Source organism: Teleopsis dalmanni, chromosome 1 (genome assembly GCF_002237135.1).
Source record: "Teleopsis dalmanni isolate 2A chromosome 1, ASM223713v2, whole genome shotgun sequence".
NCBI classification, from domain to species: domain Eukaryota; kingdom Metazoa; phylum Arthropoda; class Insecta; order Diptera; family Diopsidae; genus Teleopsis; species Teleopsis dalmanni.
In genome coordinates, this window is record NC_051846.1 from 5,731,009 (window position 1) to 5,749,577 (window position 18,569).

General features: G+C 25.6%; 1 protein-coding gene across 1 annotated transcript; it reads left to right on the forward strand.

Moving 5' to 3' along the window:
- Window positions 1-5,760: 5,760 nt before the first annotated feature.
- Window positions 5,761-16,519, forward strand: LOC119676658 (hepatic leukemia factor-like; the record flags this gene model as incomplete). Its single annotated transcript, XM_038087941.1, has 3 exons — window positions 5,761-5,809; window positions 13,571-13,722; window positions 16,286-16,519. Coding segments are annotated over 3 exons (435 nt in total), but the record flags the coding sequence as incomplete, so codon positions are not given.
- Window positions 16,520-18,569: the final 2,050 nt, after the last annotated feature.

Genomic DNA, 18,569 nt, shown 5'->3' on the forward strand with positions numbered 1-18,569 from the left:
AAAAAAAATAAATAAAATAAAATCAAAAAAATAGATAAAATAAATAAATAAGTAAAATAAAATAAAATTAAATAAAATAAAATAAAATAAAATAAAATAAAATAAAATAAAAAAAAATAAAATAAAATAAAAGAAAACAAAATAAAATAAAACAAAAAAATAAAATAAATAAAAAATAAACAAATAAAATTAATAAATAAATAAAATAAAATAAAATAAATAAATAAAATAAATAAACAAAATAAATAAATAAAATAAATATATAAAATAAATAAATAAATAAAAAATATATAAATAAAATAAATCAATAAAATACATAAATGAAAAAAATAAAACAGAATAAAATAAAATTTATAAATAAAATAAATAAATAAAATGAAATATAATAAAATATAATAAAATAAAATAAATAAATAAAATAAACGAAAAAATAAATAAATAAAATAAAATAAATAAATAAAATAAAATAAAATAAAATAAAATAAAATAAAATAAAATAAAATAAAATAAATAAATAAACAAATAAAATAAATAAAGTAAATAAATAAACAACTAAAGAAAATAAATAAAATAAAAAAAAAAATATAAATGAAATAAATAAATAAATAAAATAAATAAATAAAATAAGTGAATAAAATAAGTAAATGACTATTAAATAAATAAATAATATTTTAAACAAAAAATATTCTTGCCAAAAACAGGGATGTTGTCAGTTAAATCAATTATGATAAATTAATGATCTATGCGGAAATATTTTCTTTGTCAGTTGTTTGGATATATACTCATATTTCAACAAACCATAAAACAAATTTCCATAACGAATTTCCATATTTAAATACCAATATCTATTAACTACAGTTAGTCAAGTTTGCTTCCCTAGTGGAACTTTCAGTTGTACCAACACTCTTTGTAATTTTCAGTAAAGAAACCTTAGTTCAATTGTGGAAGTCGCAGTTTGAACAACTCTATCTGTTAGCTCTAGTTAACCAAACTTAGTTCTATAATAAAAGTATCAATTCATTATAGAAACCCATTATCTCTACTTATAAAGAGTTATTTCTATAGTAGAAGTTTTAAGGTATTAACATCTTTTATTTTTAGTAATAAATGGCTTGTTCCTATAGAGCCACTAGTTATGACAACATTACATATTATCTTCCGTTAAATTATACTTCAATAAAATATAATTTATTTAAATATAAATAATTAATTATTGTTTTTAAATTAAATTACCAATTAGTACGCTCAAAAGTTATTTTCTTCAGCTATGAAAGGTTACTATTTTAGTGGACCAATTAACCAAACTTGGTTCCATGTTATTTCTAGTTAACTAAACTGAATTTCATAGTACAAATCTCAGTTGGAATCGCGATCTTCGTTACCGTTGATTATAAAAAAATAGCTTTATAGTGGAAGTCGTAGTTGTGGCAATATTACTGGTTATCCTTAGTTAATCAATCGAGTTCTATAGTAGAAGTCTCAGTTGGAACTTCAAGACCTCTTTTATTTCAGGTTTTAATCAATTAAATTATTATTTTAACAAATTAAATTTAATAAATTGTTAATAAGTATTAAGAGATCTAATTATTTGGGTTCTTCTGTCGTCTGTACTTCATCGTTGGACAGTCTTCCAGTATTTGTTTTACGAAGTCAGTCAATTTATGTAGTAATTAGTAATTTGTTTTTATTCAGAAAGATTATTGCTTATAATCTTTAAATCAATTTTCCTTGAAAGACCATACAAGCGATTTAAATTGTGATAGCCTTTGGGCTAACACGAGTTATCTTCATATAACTTTTTGTCTTTGCACTCATCTATATGTGTGAGTAAGAGAAAATTTACATTTCCAAAGGTATAGAATGTGACTCGAAACCCAGTGGGTCTATATGTGATTATTTTAGCCAAGGATTCTTATTTTTTTAGAACTATTCACCACCATATATAATGCTGCCTGATGAGAATTAAGTCTCTTGATTATATCCTGACTACTTCTTAGAATGGCTGCATATACTATGGTTTCTAATAGTTTTATTTCGGTCGTAGTTAACACACCTATCGTCTAAGTCTCTGCTTGAAAGATTGTTGTCTACTGAATGACTATCGGATTTTTCGACTTGGAAGATATTATATCGTTTTCATAAAATAGTCATAGTCTTTAATGTACACATGGCGAACATAAGATAGATAATTAAGCGATAAACTACATAGTAATGTTTTTATTAATCCACAACTTCAAGAGTTACCGCTGATTGGTGTTTATATTCCAATGCAGTAAATGTGTTGGACAGTGAAAACCAATCATGAATAATCAGTTGCTCTGTTCCCATAAGTGGTTTGGAATGAGTGTTCTCCATAACACCTTTGATATGTAATTTCAAAATATTCTGTTCGTATAGCCAGTATATTTGAAGTCAAAGATGTACCTCAAATTTGCATAAACAATTAAAATAATTAGTTGTTTAAGTTTATGTATAAAATAGTAAAAAATAAATATATAAACATTTAAAAAAATAATAAAAAATGCAAATGAATTATAAAAATATTAATGATCTCAATAAAAATAATTAACTGCACTTCAGTCCTTTACATTTGGAAATAAAATATACAAGTACATCCAAATACGTCACTGTAATTAAACAACACACTTTTTATATTTAATATAACGTAAATAATTTATAAAAATGAATATCGTAAAATATATAAATATTATATACAAAAAGGTAAATAAGTGAAAGTTTAATTCCGTATTAACGCTACGGTCCAGTAAAAATCCCACTTCAGCAATAATACACATAATATGTGTATTATATTTATTTAAACACAAAATCAAAAAAAAGACACATTTTATTACTTTATAAGTATACTCATATGCTTATATGTATATTAATTCCAAAAAAAAAATAATAATAATATAAAATAATATTTAAAAAGGTATTCACTAGAAATATTAAATTACATTTTTATTATAATTTTTGACCTTTTTTAGTATTTTTTTGTTTTTTTTTGTGATAATTTTTGGTCATTTTCACTCTCTTCTTCTTCTTTATGAGTTGTTGGCTGCTCAGATACGCAACTATGGACAATACGAAAAAATTGTCGTAGTCCCACATTTTTGTAATTTGAATTTGTTTTTGGGCTTTAGGGTCTCTTAACCAGAAACTGGTGCTTCTGCTTGAATGCTTCTAAGGAAAGTGAAATTGTTGCAACCAACACTAAAACATAAAAAGAGAAAAATTATATATAAATAAAAGTGAAAAAATAGATAATAAATCTAACGAAATAGCGGAAAATAAAAGTTACTAAAAAATTATGCAAATTATTTTTTTTTATTTTGGAAATTATTTTGTTTTATTCAAATTCACTTTCATGACAGATCGCTGAATACCAAAAGATTTTGGACGATTTTTGACGATTTTGGACAATTTTGTGCAAAATCCAAAATTTTATTTTATTTGGTTTATAGTCAATTTATTGTTTAGTCATTAAAAGTTTTCTTTATTTTGGGTTTACTTGAGATCTAAAATTAAAAAGTTACCAATATATAAACTATAATAAGTTGGTTTGTCTGCATGGAGTCAAAAAAAACTAACATTCCGTTTGATTTTGTTCATACAAAAGTTAGTTTATATATTACAAGAGAGATGCAAGCTTCCTATTTTATTTTACGTAGCATTCATCGCCTTGCAGGCCTAATACTACGGTGATCAAAAGCACAACGTCTTAATGCCAAGCATCAAGTAACGCCCCATTGGATAATAATTTATTATTCCGCCGGTACCAATGAAGAAATTTGTGTAAGTCATATCTTCCATCTTGGTTAGATGCGAAACCCATCTAAAATTTCTGCTACAATTTCTACTGATCATTCTTCTCGCGTAGGTTTGGGTATTAACCACAGCCACTACGAATCCGACCTCATATGGTCAGAACAGCAGAAGCTGTGGGCAATCTGACACCCGTAGTACCAGATATCCTCTTGTCAGGAGTCGCAAGTACAGACTTTACTTGCTACCATGTGCACTTCATTACACAAGTGCTAGACTGCCACTGGAATTTAAGTCGCCTCTTACGATTGGCAATCCTAACCGTGGAATAATTTTATCCCCACATTCCGCAGGGAAACAAGAGAGATACAGTCAGCTGTTTTCAGGAAGTGTAAGAGTTCTAAAAAAACGCTTAAGAAGATCAGACACATTTTTTGGTTAAAACGTATTTGCTAGCCTATCTATCTATTTGGCTATTTATCTATTTATTTGTCTATTTAAATTTTTAAAAAAGTAAAATATTGAAAGCTTTGGTTCTTAGTCTTTATAGTAGACCGTCTATCACCAGTAGACCGCATTGAATAGGACTTGTCAAATACATTTGTAGGTTTTTATACCTAACGCACTATAAGTAACTAGCTATATTAACTGGCGATTTTTACTGGAGTTAAATTGTATTAAATATAGTTTATAATTGAACGCAGGTTTCAAATGAATATAACTGAGGCGGTTTCCTGTCTTTAAGATTATGACAATTGAGTATTAAGAGATTACAAATTACGGGCAAAAGTAGACATAAGCCTGTTAAAGTCCATATTGCTCTAACCTTTTAATGTAGTACACCATAAGGAAGTTATATTATACTAATATTATTATCATGTCCATGTACTCTTCAGAGGATTATATGCATATAGATAGGCAGATAGAAAAATATAGACAGTTGTTCAATTAGTATGATTGGTGGACAATATATAAATAAGACAAACACAGATATCATGATGAAGAAGAACTAGTATTATGTGTGTAGTCTATTCTATTTCTGTCCCAGTACTAGAAACATCTTAAAATATTATATACGCTAAGCGTATGTAGAGTGTAAATAAGAGCTTAAGTTAATAGTTATTATGTACTTACTTATTTTAATCATTTTGTACCTCTACTAAACTAGTTCAAAATTAGTTTTGACTTGGATGTTAGTACATAAAATATGGTAAGTGAAACTAAAATACTCCAGCAAAACAAATTTTAGTCTCTACTCTATTCGGTTTTTTTTTAAATACTTAAGCTATCGTTTTTGACTTAATTCGTCCGTCCATTACCAACTTTAAAACTTCACTTCGTTTTAATGGTCGAATTCTCCGAATTTAGTAAAAGGATTTTTGGAATCTTTAAATTTTTTCCACTCATGCCCAAGTACCGTAAAATTTCGCAAATCACTTTTGTGCTAAAAATAAATATTTTCCAAAATTTGCTCCAAATTATTTTTGGTTTTCTGTTCCCAATTTCTACTTTGCGTTCGTACATCGTTGGCATTATCACTTTTATCTTGTATCTTTTAAGTCTTAAGTGCTTTTTGCGTGCAGTGAAAGTGAAAATAAAAGTAAAAGTATTTTTTTTTTTTTTTTTTTTGATTTTTTGGTCTTTAAGTTTTTTGGTAAAGTTCGAATTTGCGTGTGAAATTAACTAAAAAAAGGCAAAAAAAAAGATTAAGTTTTTAAAATTTTAATTTGAAGTATAAATTTTGTTTTTATTTTGCGGCTGTGACATATTTTTTTAACGTGTTTCTGTGTTACTCGCACGGCGATTGTCACGCATTTCTTTCAGAACGCGTAGCTCGCAAGATACAAAAAGTATCTCATTTCGATACTTTGTCACCATCATCATGAGTTTTCATAAGATTTCGCCTTATTCCTTTCATGAGTCGCAAAATTTTTTTTTACAAAATTGCTGAATGTTTTTAAGGAAATTTTAATTTAAAAATTTTATTACTTTTTGTTTTCAGGCAGGAAATCTCCATTTTTGGGGTTCATTTGCAAAACGAACGGTAAATTTTATGGTTTTCGACTTTTTTTTTCTTAGTTTTAATGAATGCGTTTTTTTCTCCATTTTTAAGAGTTTTTTTTGTTCATTTGTGGTTTTTAAAAATTTTAATAATTCTTTGCTTGCTGAAACATTTTACTTATAATTTTTGTTTTAATAGTTTATGAATTTTATTTTATTAATTTAATTATATTTTTTATTAATCTTCAAATATTTTTTAATTGTTTTTATAAAGTATATATTATTTTATAACAATAAAAGGTATGTTTTGTTATATATGTTTGCATTTTGTAAAAACTAATCAAAAAAGTTCTAAAGCGAATGAATGATTTTAATTTAATTTTTTTTTGGATTACTTAAAATATACTAATTACTTGAAAAAAATTTAATATTTTAATTATTTAGTATAAAGAAAATAATTATAATAACAAATAATAATAAAAGACAAGAAAGTAAATAAAAATAAAATATAAACAGAAAAGAATTATAAAATTCTTAAATAAATAAATTTAAGTGGCAATAAAATATTAAAAAATTTAATGTAGAAAGAAAAATCAGAAATAGATAAACATATATCAATAATTAAAAATAAAAATATATGCAAATAAAAATAATAATGTTTACAAATGCAAGAAAAAAATAAAAATAAATAAATCGAATATAAATAAATAAATACATGCAAGTGTAAATAAATATATAAATAAAAATAAAAATTAATGCAGAACATGGAAACAATAATAAATAAATAAATAATTGCAAGTGGGAATAAATATATAAATAAAAATAAAAATTAATTCAAAAAGAGAATCAACAATAAATAAATAAATATATGTAAATGTAAATAAACATATAAATAAAAATAAAAATTAATTAATAATATAACTATTTATATATTAATAAAAATGAAAATAAATGCAGAAAAAAATCAAAAATATATATATAAGGCATATAAGAGCAAATAAAAATATAAACAAAAAATTTGAATTAGTATTAAAAAAAAATCAAAAATAAAATAAAATAAGTGAAAATAAAACAATAAATCTTGGTTAACTCAAATAAACGTCATAGGAAATATTTTTATTTATTTCTAACATCTTGAACTTACCTTCCAATAAAACATTTTAAAAAATAGAATAATATATTTTACTAAATTAATAAAAATTTTTTACTATTATTCACAAATAGTTCACTTAATTAAAAACTTTTCTTTTTAATTAAAATACTTCATTATTAACCCTCTTCCTATTTAAAATATATACTTTATCATTGGACGTTAAATTTTTATAAGCATAACTATGGTTTTTTTTTTTTAACTTTAATATTAAGGTTAAATAATGGCTAAAAATATTTCACAAAGAAAGCTTCATCTTCTATGTTATTTTTTTATGAAAAAATGTTTATATTTAAATATTTATTTAATATTAATCTCTTTTTATTTTATTAAAAAACTATATCCAATACACTAATTTAGTATAGTATAGTATAGTTTTTTTTTCAAACACCAATGAAGTTACAATGTTTCCCATAACTATGACTAGTTTCTAAAACTAAAGAGCAGATTTTATCTAAAAATTAATAATTAATTATAAATAGAAATTTAAATATTTTATTTATTTTTGTTAACAGCCAATGAGATCATGCAGTTTTTGAGTGATTAAACGTTGAATGAAATATTAGACATTCCGAAGATTCCTAGTTTCATTTTTTAAGCTAAAAAAAAGAAAAAATTACTTCTTCATTAAAGATGTGAAAAAACGTAATAATGATTTTTAATTAACTAAAACCAACATTTTTTATATTATAAAAATAATATAATTAAAAAAAATTAAATAAAACAAGAATTGTACAAGAACAATTGTTAACTTATATATTTGCTTATCGAGTTGTTTTTATTAAGGTTTTTTTAAATTTTTTTCTAAATAATTTCTAAATAAAATATAAATATTTTTGTATTTTTTTTTAAATTTATTTCAAGTCATCCAAACTTTTTTTAAAACAGTTGCTTATAGTTTGTTTATTTAAATAAATAATACTATTTTTTCCTGGTTCTTTTATTATCATAACATTTGTATTAACATATGGTATTAAATTCAAATAAGTTTTCTTTTTAATTAATTTAGAAGCTTAAATTAGTTTGCATGTTATATATATTATATTTAAAAGAATTTCACATTTAGAAATTTTATAAAAAAAACTTTTATTAATAAATATTTTTTTTTTCTTTTAAAAAGTATCTAAAAATCAAATTCCAATTCAAAAGCATTTGTGGCACCACAAATAATTTTTGAATTACTTGTTAAAAACTTCCACTTTCGACATTTCCAATCATTTGAAATTTAATAGTATCGATCAACTGAGGCCGTCGTTTCTACGCCTCAATGACTCTTCTTCAGTTTTTGAGTCCCAAATAATGTATGTATAATTATATGGAGTATCTAAAAAATTTTCATTAAACACTATGGTTTATTCTTTTTCCAAAGATATTAAAATCCAATAATAATAAATAAATAATAATAAAAAGGTTCAAAAAACTTTCAAAGAATATATATTCGTTCCATATTACAGGTAGCTCTTGAATTAATACAGATGTTCTAAAACCCCCCAAAAAACCAAGTCACTGAAAATCTTAAAATAAAATCTTAAATAAAACGTATCATAAAATCCTTCATTCTTAAGATGACCCTTAGAGTAACGCAACGGATCCATTGGCAGTTTTAGTAGAATTCAATACAGACCTGTTTAAATCTAAACTAACTCTGCTAATAAAAATAATTCTTAGTTTGTAATTTATTTGTAGCTTATATTTTCTTATAAAGTTTCTAAATAAATATAAAAGAAACATTTAGTATGAGTCTTCTTTGACATAAAACACATTTGGCATTTGACCCAAATGCCAATGAGATAAAAATATTTACTACATTTTTCAGATTATCCGATGTGAAGAATAAGATAGATCTTAAGGTATACAATTTGTCCTTTTTTTACTTTTGCGTAAGAACTATTCGAAATCTCTTTCTACATTTAACATATTTCTCTAATGATATATCTCTTAAATGTGTTATATATATTACACAATTTTTTTTCTATTATTTATATGCTTTTCCCATATAAATATATTTATTGGTACAATGTAATACATTGTTTGTTGTGTAAATAAAGTATACGAGATAGCATACATATATGGAAATCTATAATAATAAGCAATCCAATTTCTAATAACCGAGTTTTGAAATATTCCATATAAAATATAAATGAGATTTCTGTGACATACCAAATAATTGTTTGCATTATTAATTATAAAATCCGAAGCCGTACTGTTCCATATTTTTCCAAATAAGTATTACTTTCGCCTAAAAAGACTGCAAGTTCCAAATTGCAAACTATTACTTCATATCTGGAAACACGTTCAGAAATGCTATGCGATAATAAACGATTAAATTACTCAATTGCACGGCAAGCGATTTACTCCAAGAAATCTCATACGTCCAAGCACTGAAGCACTGAAGCACTGGAAGCAGTTAAGACTCCGCGAACATGTACATGTACGAGTTCCTCAAGTGGTGGCATAAAATTTCGCAACTCTTGGCAATTTGCTGAAAGCACAAAAACAACAACACGAAGCTGTAATCAAAGCCGCCAATAAATGAAAGTGAGAGTGAGTAAGAAAGCGGAAATGATACGATCCAAGAAAAGAAAAGAAACCAAAGCCAAAAAAAAAAACATTAACTTTACGACTGTAGACACACTAGCGCATAGACAACGCTGAGCCACTGCACAAATCTCACAGACATTAAAGTGACTAGCGAGTAGCAAATAGCGAATAGCGACTATAAAAAAATACAGGCACGTAAAACTGGTAACTGTAACCAGACTAGACAAGACCAGAGACCAGAGACCAGACCAGAAGAAATGAAGAAGATGGCAAAAAATTTACACAAAAAACATTTGAAATTTGTCTTAAACTCGTTAGGTAGACACAAAGGTAAGCCACAGAGCGAGCAGTGGAAATGGAAATGAAGCACTTATGAGATAATCGAAATACGCGGTTGTGCTTTGACACAACTTCAGTGTGTCTCTGGTGTTGCGGCAGAAGTTTGACTCAAAAAATGAGTGAAATTCAATAACTCAATGTGCTCACTGCATTGAGTGTTGTTGAGAGTTACAAGTGAAGCTTCGAAAAATGGGAAAAAAAATAAAAACATAAATCAAAACAAAAAAAAAACATTTCAAGCAAAAGCAGAAATTTCACTTTCGTTTTTAGTTTGCTTTTGAAACGCTTTCATGCAGTCGATGTGTTGTGTTATTTTTGTTTTTGTTATTATTTAATTTTACTCAATTTTGTGTGGTTTCTTCTTGCTTTGCCAAAAGTGGTCTCACCAACTTCTGGGGCCAGCGGCGCTTTTGTTTGTTCGGTGTTGGGTGCTGTGGCTGTGGCTGTGGCTGAGTTGTGTGCATCTTGTTAGTGCAAAATTTATGTTGGCCTATTGTTTTATTAACTGTTATTTTTTTTTTTTTCATTCTTGTACTGTTTTTTGTTTTGGTTTTTGTTTTTGTTTACTTTTTTGTCCGCTGGCCATACCCGCCTGACATGCGGGTATGGCGAATGGCATCTGCAAGTTGTAATAACAACTCTGCTCTTGTAATTTTACCTTCAGCGCATTTTATCTTATTTTAGTTGATTTTGTGTGAATTTTCTTGAACGCGGAAATCATAAAAAATGACTTTTGGACTTTGCTTTTGTTGCTTGTATGAATTTCTTTGCTTTAGGATTTTTGCATAAACTTTCCTATTCACTTGTAAATTTATCATCTGTAAAATTTTTATAATAAAAAAACAAAAAATTTATTTTACGTATTTATTGTTACTCTATAGTTTTTATCTAAATACGAATTATTTTTATAATTCTCATTTGGTTTATTATTTTATACACTTGGTTTGCTCTTCTACTACTAAATTTTGCTATCAAAAGTAATGATAGATGTGATGACAAATATTAAAATAAAATATAAATTAAATATAATTAATATAATAAATATATTATATTAAATATAAAAATATATTTTATTTAATATAATAAAATATATATATTAATATATTTATAATACATTTTAGTTAATAAAATAAATATAGTGCTACTATAATATATTATAAAAATGATTTGCAAAAAAATCGGAGAGATTTATATATATTTGTATTTAGTATTCGTTTGGAAAAATGTGTTTTCTGGTAGAAATAATTTACTAACAGGTACTGTAATACATTATAGTAACTATTATATACTAAAGAACGTGTTAATACTTACATTTACTTAGAAGATTCTAAACTTGACCTTTACTTTAAATTGTTTTTATGGAACTAATTTTTATATTTATATATTAATAATGTTTTATGGGAGGTTTTTCATAAAAAATTATTTCTAAATTTTTTTTTTGTAACTTATCTTGACTGCTATTGTTTTTGTTTTATTATTGTTAGGTCTTAAGATTCGAAGTGTTAGTAATTACAAGTTTTAAATTTTTGTAGAAGTAATATTGGGAGTGAAAGCGATTAAGAAACGCAAATAATAGGAAACAAAAAATTATTACAATTCCCGATTCAATGGAAGACTAACTAAGAGTGGCATGTAATCAAAAAGTTTTTTATAAAACTATAGCTTCAGTTCCATCCTGGGTTTAGATGAATAAATATCACACTCAAGAGGAAATATACATTTTCCATTTCTTCATATTTAATTATATTTATATAAAAGATGATTTTTCGTTTTATATTGCTTTAATTAAAAACTTTATTGGTGTCAAGATCTTTGGTGATATTTTGTTTGCTAAAAATGTTTAAATTTTAACGATATTTAAAAAGGTTTTAAAACAAGTAACATCATTTTTATTAACATTATAACTTTCTCTAGTTTATTACATTACAAATGTCAAAGTTTCGTTTGACATTTGTTCGTTTATATTCAAATAGCAACAAAAAAAAAATTCAATTACTATGGCTAGAGATATGGATAGGGTATATATTGGCGACCTGAAAGTAGGATAGTGTTTGGCGTGCGATGAGCAAACTACAATAATGGTGTTTACAAGTAAGAGATAAGATCTGTATTTTAGAACCTCTCATTGAAAGTCCTAAAGTCCTATCCGAGTTCTATTTCCGCTTACAGTTAGAGCTTTGCTTATACAATGTAGTTCTTCTTATAATGAATAAACGGTTAACGCGTAAAGGATTCAATTATGGTATTATCAATTTAAAAATGTCAAATATTATATTTTTAATATCACTTCTCTAGTTTTTTATATCAAACTTGAAATATAAACTTTAAACTATATTTAAATTTCAACTAAAAATATATATGATTTTTATGAAATAATAATTTTTAATATGTGTGATATATTTTTATATATAAAACTAGCAAATAGTCATTATTAACACCAGTGATATATAAAACTAAAATATTCTAGTCTTAGAAAATCTCAAGAAGTAAGTTTTCATGAAGTAAGCACTTTAAACAGATTTTAAAGTTAAATTAAAAAAAAAATTAAATTTATTTCAATCTTATTTATAAAATACTAAAATTTTTGTATATAGATAGATGACTCACAACAACAACATTTTATTTATTTAATTGTAGTTTTATTTAAAGATAGGAGCTGTTTCATATGTTACTAATTACTCATCTTCACTATTTTTTGGAAATATTTTTTAAATTAATTATATATAATTTATAAAGTGCAAGTACTAAGGTTTGAATTTCTATCCTACCAAATTTGAAGCGCAAAATCGCACTTTAGACCCTTGACCCAACGCTGTACTTGGCTTGTTTTATTTATTTTCTTTACTATTTACCACTTTTTATATTCAAAAGTAAATTTCAGTCACGTTTAACTCTAAATAATTATTTTTATTTTTATTTAAAAATGAATTTGTGAACTTTAAGTCAATTGCGATGATGGCTAATTTAATTCTAAGTAATTTTCAGCTGAAACCACAAAACTACTACTGCGACAAATAAAAACCTTTTTTCCTATTAAACAAATTGTTTTATATAGTCGATGTTTTTGACCTTACCCAATGTTTTCTTTTAAAAAAAATTAAAACTATATTATATATATTCTTCAAATACAACAATTAAGTTTTGAGTAAATAAAAATCTATTAACTATAATCTTGCTCCCTTCAAGTTTAATAGAATCTCCAACTTAAAATATTTGAAGTGCATTTCCAATTAAAATGATCATTTATTTAAAAATAATTCATATCAAATAGTGAATTGTGAAAACAATAAAAACTTTTCTATTAATTTTATTATTATTTTTAATTTAAAAAAAAATGGAAATTTACTAGAGATTTTTGCAATTTTTTGCATTCCAAGCCGATTGCACTTATCAGTTGCAGGCAATTATCGTAGGCGCCAGCTATTTGTAAACTAACAACTAAAAATAAATACACTGTAAAAATAAAAAAAAAATTTATTTATGAACAAATAAAACAATAAAAATGTTCTAACAACGCAAATGACAGTTGCAGATAAAAAATTCTACTGCAGAGCCTAAAATAATATATAGAGTCGACTATACTATATATAGAGTCGACTGTAAGTCCACAAAAAACGTGGCCAACGTGTCTCTTGCATAAAATTCTTCAAGTATTTAATTATTATTGATTAACCATTAAACACGCACTTGAATGCATTTCTTATTTGTCATAAAAAATTAAATAAAATTTAATAGAATTAAAATTAATATTTTATTATTATATCTTTTTTGCAGGTAAATCCTCAAATAACAAAGAGGTAATATGCGGCGATGATAAATATAAAGAAGAGGGCGATCTCTGGAATGTTGAGGCTCAAACAGCATTCCTCGGCCCAAATTTATGGGAGAAAACCTTACCGTATGATGCAGATCTTAAGGTAACACAAGTTAGTATCATTCGCTGATTGTAGTGGCGCAATTCATAAAACAATTAACCTTTTTTGAAATTTAATTTAATACTTTTACATTTATCAGTTGACAGTTGACACATGAACACCGTATGCATTTTCACTCAAACTCACTCAGAGAAAAACTTACTAAAATTTGTATCGTACATGGAAATTTTTCAATAAATTTTCCAACAGTTTTCATGGCTTTGAAGAATGAAAAGCTTTTAGTGCGAGTTTTCAAGATTTTTGTTCTTGTTTAGCATATTTTTTTTGGTTTTTCAAAAGTTAATTTATTTAAAAATGCTTAAAATGTTACATTGAAAAAAAATATATTATTTACATTAGCATGAATACAATATCATTATTACCAAAAAAAAAAAAATTAAATATATTTGTAATATATTTGCAACTCAAGACATTTAAGTTCGCTCTTATAAAATAGTACTTAGGTAGGTCTGCATTATATAAAAACTTTTTACTTTGCCGATGTTTAGTTAAACAATAGTTTACGCAGGGATTGAATATACATTACGCTAGTGTGGCGCAAAAGTTCCTACGTAAGATAACGCGCCACTAAGCTTGAAGATGAAAACATGAAGATGTTTAGGCACTCTGAAGGCTATAGTCCCAGTGCTGTAATGTGGCTTTTTTAGTACTAAAAACGAAATAAGCTATTTTTAGTGAATAAATAAGTTATAAACATCACGCTAAATGTTAGCATAGCCAACCTAACATGTTTAAAGCTAAAATTTGAAATATTCCCTATGGCTCTAGCTAAAATTCTACACGAGTTGAATTCCATACTATCGACATCCTAGTTGGCATAACTTTTGAAGACATAGTTTACTATTATCTTATTATTATTAGCAAATATGTTAGCATATATTATTCCAACTCTATTATGCCCAAAAAAAGCCTCACGATCAAACATGGACTAAATCGATTGATAAACCTTAAAATATCTCTTTTATCTTCACATCTCATATGGTTCAATAAAAGTTCTTATAATTATTTTCTGACAATAGTAGAGTACTAGTAGATAAGCTGGAGAAAAATTTTACTTCGTATGGTATTTTAAATAAATTATAGGTATCACTTCTGCCTCAACACACACGTCATGTTTAAGGCAAAAATCTCAAAGGCTTACTGTATTCCATAATCCCATATTTTGTAGTTAACAAGAGTGTGTTCAGTTAAGAAAAAACTGGTTAATCTGTGTTTAAAGGTATTTGAAATAAATATGCACTCACGATTTTTGACATTCACCAGATTAACTTTTCGACTTTTTGGTTTTGTTGACTTAGGGCTAAATTTTTTACTATTTTTGCGATGGCTTTGCAAGTTCTTTCAAGTCTCGTACATTAAGTCTGGTTAGTGCTCCTTCAACTTGATCACTTCAGAGGGATAACGATCTACCCCAACGCCTTTTTCCTTCAACATCCGTTTCACATGCTTTCTTGGCTGGATCATCTTCTCCATTCTCTTCATATTAATTTCCTAAATTTTGGTCCTGTCTTGATAATGCTCATAAAGTTCGTTTTAAATACAGGTGCAGTAGTCGTCGGCAATTCGTATAGGACCAAAGATCTTACGAAAAATATTATCTTGAATTTCTCTCTATATCCAGAATATCAACAATGATGATTTCCTTGCCTTTTAAGTGACATCAACGGAATTCTATTTTACATTCACCCAACTGCTATCTTGTTTGCATGCCAGATTTTTACACCCCAGTTTCAGAATAATGTGGAATCGAAATTAATCCAATTCAGCACATCTAAGGAGATCTTCCTATGCGTACTCTGTAACCGGTTTGGATTGTTTTGTTTTTCTTGAACAAATTTAATATTAAAATCCAAGAGATTAAACAGTATAATAAATATAACTTGATAATAATGATAATATGATTATAATAAAATTGTGTACTAATATTAATGTCTGTATTCTGTTAGATCAATTATAAGGAGTTCAAGCTTTCTATATTAATTTTCCATTCCACCATGTAATTGAAGTAAGCTTTTTAAATGATTTGAAAATTTAATCACTCTTCTCCAAGTTAATTGCGGTTGACCAGGTCATTTAGATTCCATGACAATGCTTAGTATGGGATTCCATTGCTCGATTTAGCAAAACGATTAATAAATCGTTTAATATATTTTCTATCAATGTTCCAGATCTAATCCAGTTGAATGATGTCTTAGGAGATAGAAGTTCAGATCTCGTTGCTTACATATTAGAATAAAAATCATTTATTGGGTTATTACAAGCCTTTCACCCATCCAAGATTGATGAATAAAATAAAAACAGTAATTCCAAAATAATTCAAAGCCACGTCTCTCAATATAACGTTTTAGTGACGAATTTGTTCATCTTTTCATCTATGTAAATATGTTTCAAAAATTTCGATATATGTACACTCATTTACATGAATGCTGGTGTTTTGTGTTTCATTTATTTATTTTTATTTTTATTTATATTAATTTAAAAAAATTTTTTTTTCTAATAAAATAATTTGCTTTGCATGTTTATATTAATTTATATATTATATAATTTTTTACAGTATGCAGACTTAGATGAATTTCTTTCGGAAAATAATATACCTGATGGTTTACCGGGCACTCACTTGGGACACTCAAGTGGTTTGGGCCATCGTTCAGACTCACTCGGCCATGCAGCTGGGCTGTCACTTGGTCTTGGACATATAACCACAAAACGTGAACGTTCACCCTCACCGTCGGATTGTATAAGCCCCGATACTCTGAATCCACCATCACCAGCTGAATCAAGTGAGTAATATTACCAGGTTTTGTTGTGATATCACAAGAATGTTTTCCTTTTTTTATTGAACATTTTCCTATCTTTTAATGGTTGAAGTGTAAATCAACTTAGAAGTTTTAATTTGTACGATTATAAAACGTAGATTTCCTAGTTTTTGGATTGAATGGGGTAGCATTTGTACATAAAAATAGTTATAGTCATTTTGAGTAATTAAAAAAAATTATTAATTTTTTCATATAGAAAATAAATATAAAATTAGTTATAATAGATTAAATAAGACAAATATTTGAATGCATATAAAAAATAAATAGTGTAAATATGTTATATATGTTGAACATATACATATATTGTATTTGTATATTTAATAAAATATATGTATATTATATATATAACATTTAGATATTTGTTTGTTTGTAAATATTTTATATACGAATTATTTATTCAACAATTTTGAAAAAAAATAATATAAAATGTGACATCTTTAGTTTATTTTGTAAAAATTATTGATATTTTAACATCTTAAATTCCTTAAGAAACTTACCAATGTATATATACTATACGTCTATATAATAGTGATAACTAATAATAAAAAAAATTATGATAGCAATATATAATAATAATATATAATATAAGTAATTAATTTGAAGCAACATAAGTATTTTAAAAATAAAAACTCTTAGATTTAGATTTTAGATATATTATAAAGATCTTTAACTATTCATTTATCATAATCAATATAATAATTTAACTATTCATTAGGATTGCAGTTCTCACTTTAATACTGCTGTCTATTTCTAAGTTAAGACACGGATTTGGTTCTAATAAGTGTTTTCTGATTTCCATTTAACTTGTAATATATAATATGTATATATATGTATAATATAAGGAATAACTTAAGATGAGAAAGATGTACAAAGAAGATATCTCTGATCCTCAGAGATGACTTTTGCATTCAGAGATGAGTGATCTTCAATATCTAAATAATAGCCATAAAAAGGTATAGTGGTAGATTCCTGCTCAGGTTTCTCTAGATAAATTGTAGGTTATATTTTAGGCAAAGAGTTAACGTTTTTTAATGCGTCTAGGTTGCTTTAAAGTACTTAACCATTTGTTTTGAATAATTGAGAATATGCTGTAGAATCTAAAATGCTGAAGCTTAATAAGTAGGGTCGATGTCTTCCCTCGTCAGATGCCGTACTGCATTAAACAACATCATATGATGATTACTTTATTATCGTCATTATAAAAGATGGGTTTATTATGATCATCGTTACTGTCACTATCATATGATCTGAACGATTTTTTTAGTACTTCCTAAATAATTATTTTGAGGAAGTTGTAAGTTCTTCCATTTCATTTATATACCCATATGCGTACATCACCATCAATTGATGTATATATTGTGATCATCATAACTATACGATAATCACATAGTCGTGTTGATGAATTGTTATATGATGATTGTAATATGATCATTATCATATTGTGTTTCTATTCTGATTATCATTATAGACATATTTATATAATCGTATTGATTTATTTTCAAAGATCTTAACTACCTTTCATAATTTTGAAGTGAATCGTTTTAATTAATCGTGAAGAGAATCATTATGTATTAATTATATAACGAGAATCATTATGTGATGATTATATAATGATCATTATCATATCATCGTATGGTGATTTTATTATAGTTATCATTACTGACATTATCATATGATCCTCTTCCAAAAGATCTTAAGTGAAGGTTATTATTTTGAGGTAGGTCGACTTTATATAATTTTATCTATGTATCTATATGTGGTCATCACCGTTAAATGAAGATTATATAATCGTTATCATTATCATGTAAATCATTATATGATGATTATGTTATCGTCATCATCATGTGATGATTATATTATGTTTAACAAGTGATGATTATGCTACGGTTATAATCATATGATTATAATTCTATTATAATCATGGTTATGATCGTTACCATATGATCGAATAGGTATCATTCAGAAGATCTTAATTAAATTTTATTGTTTTGAGGAGGGTCAGTGTTTTTTTTACCTATCTCT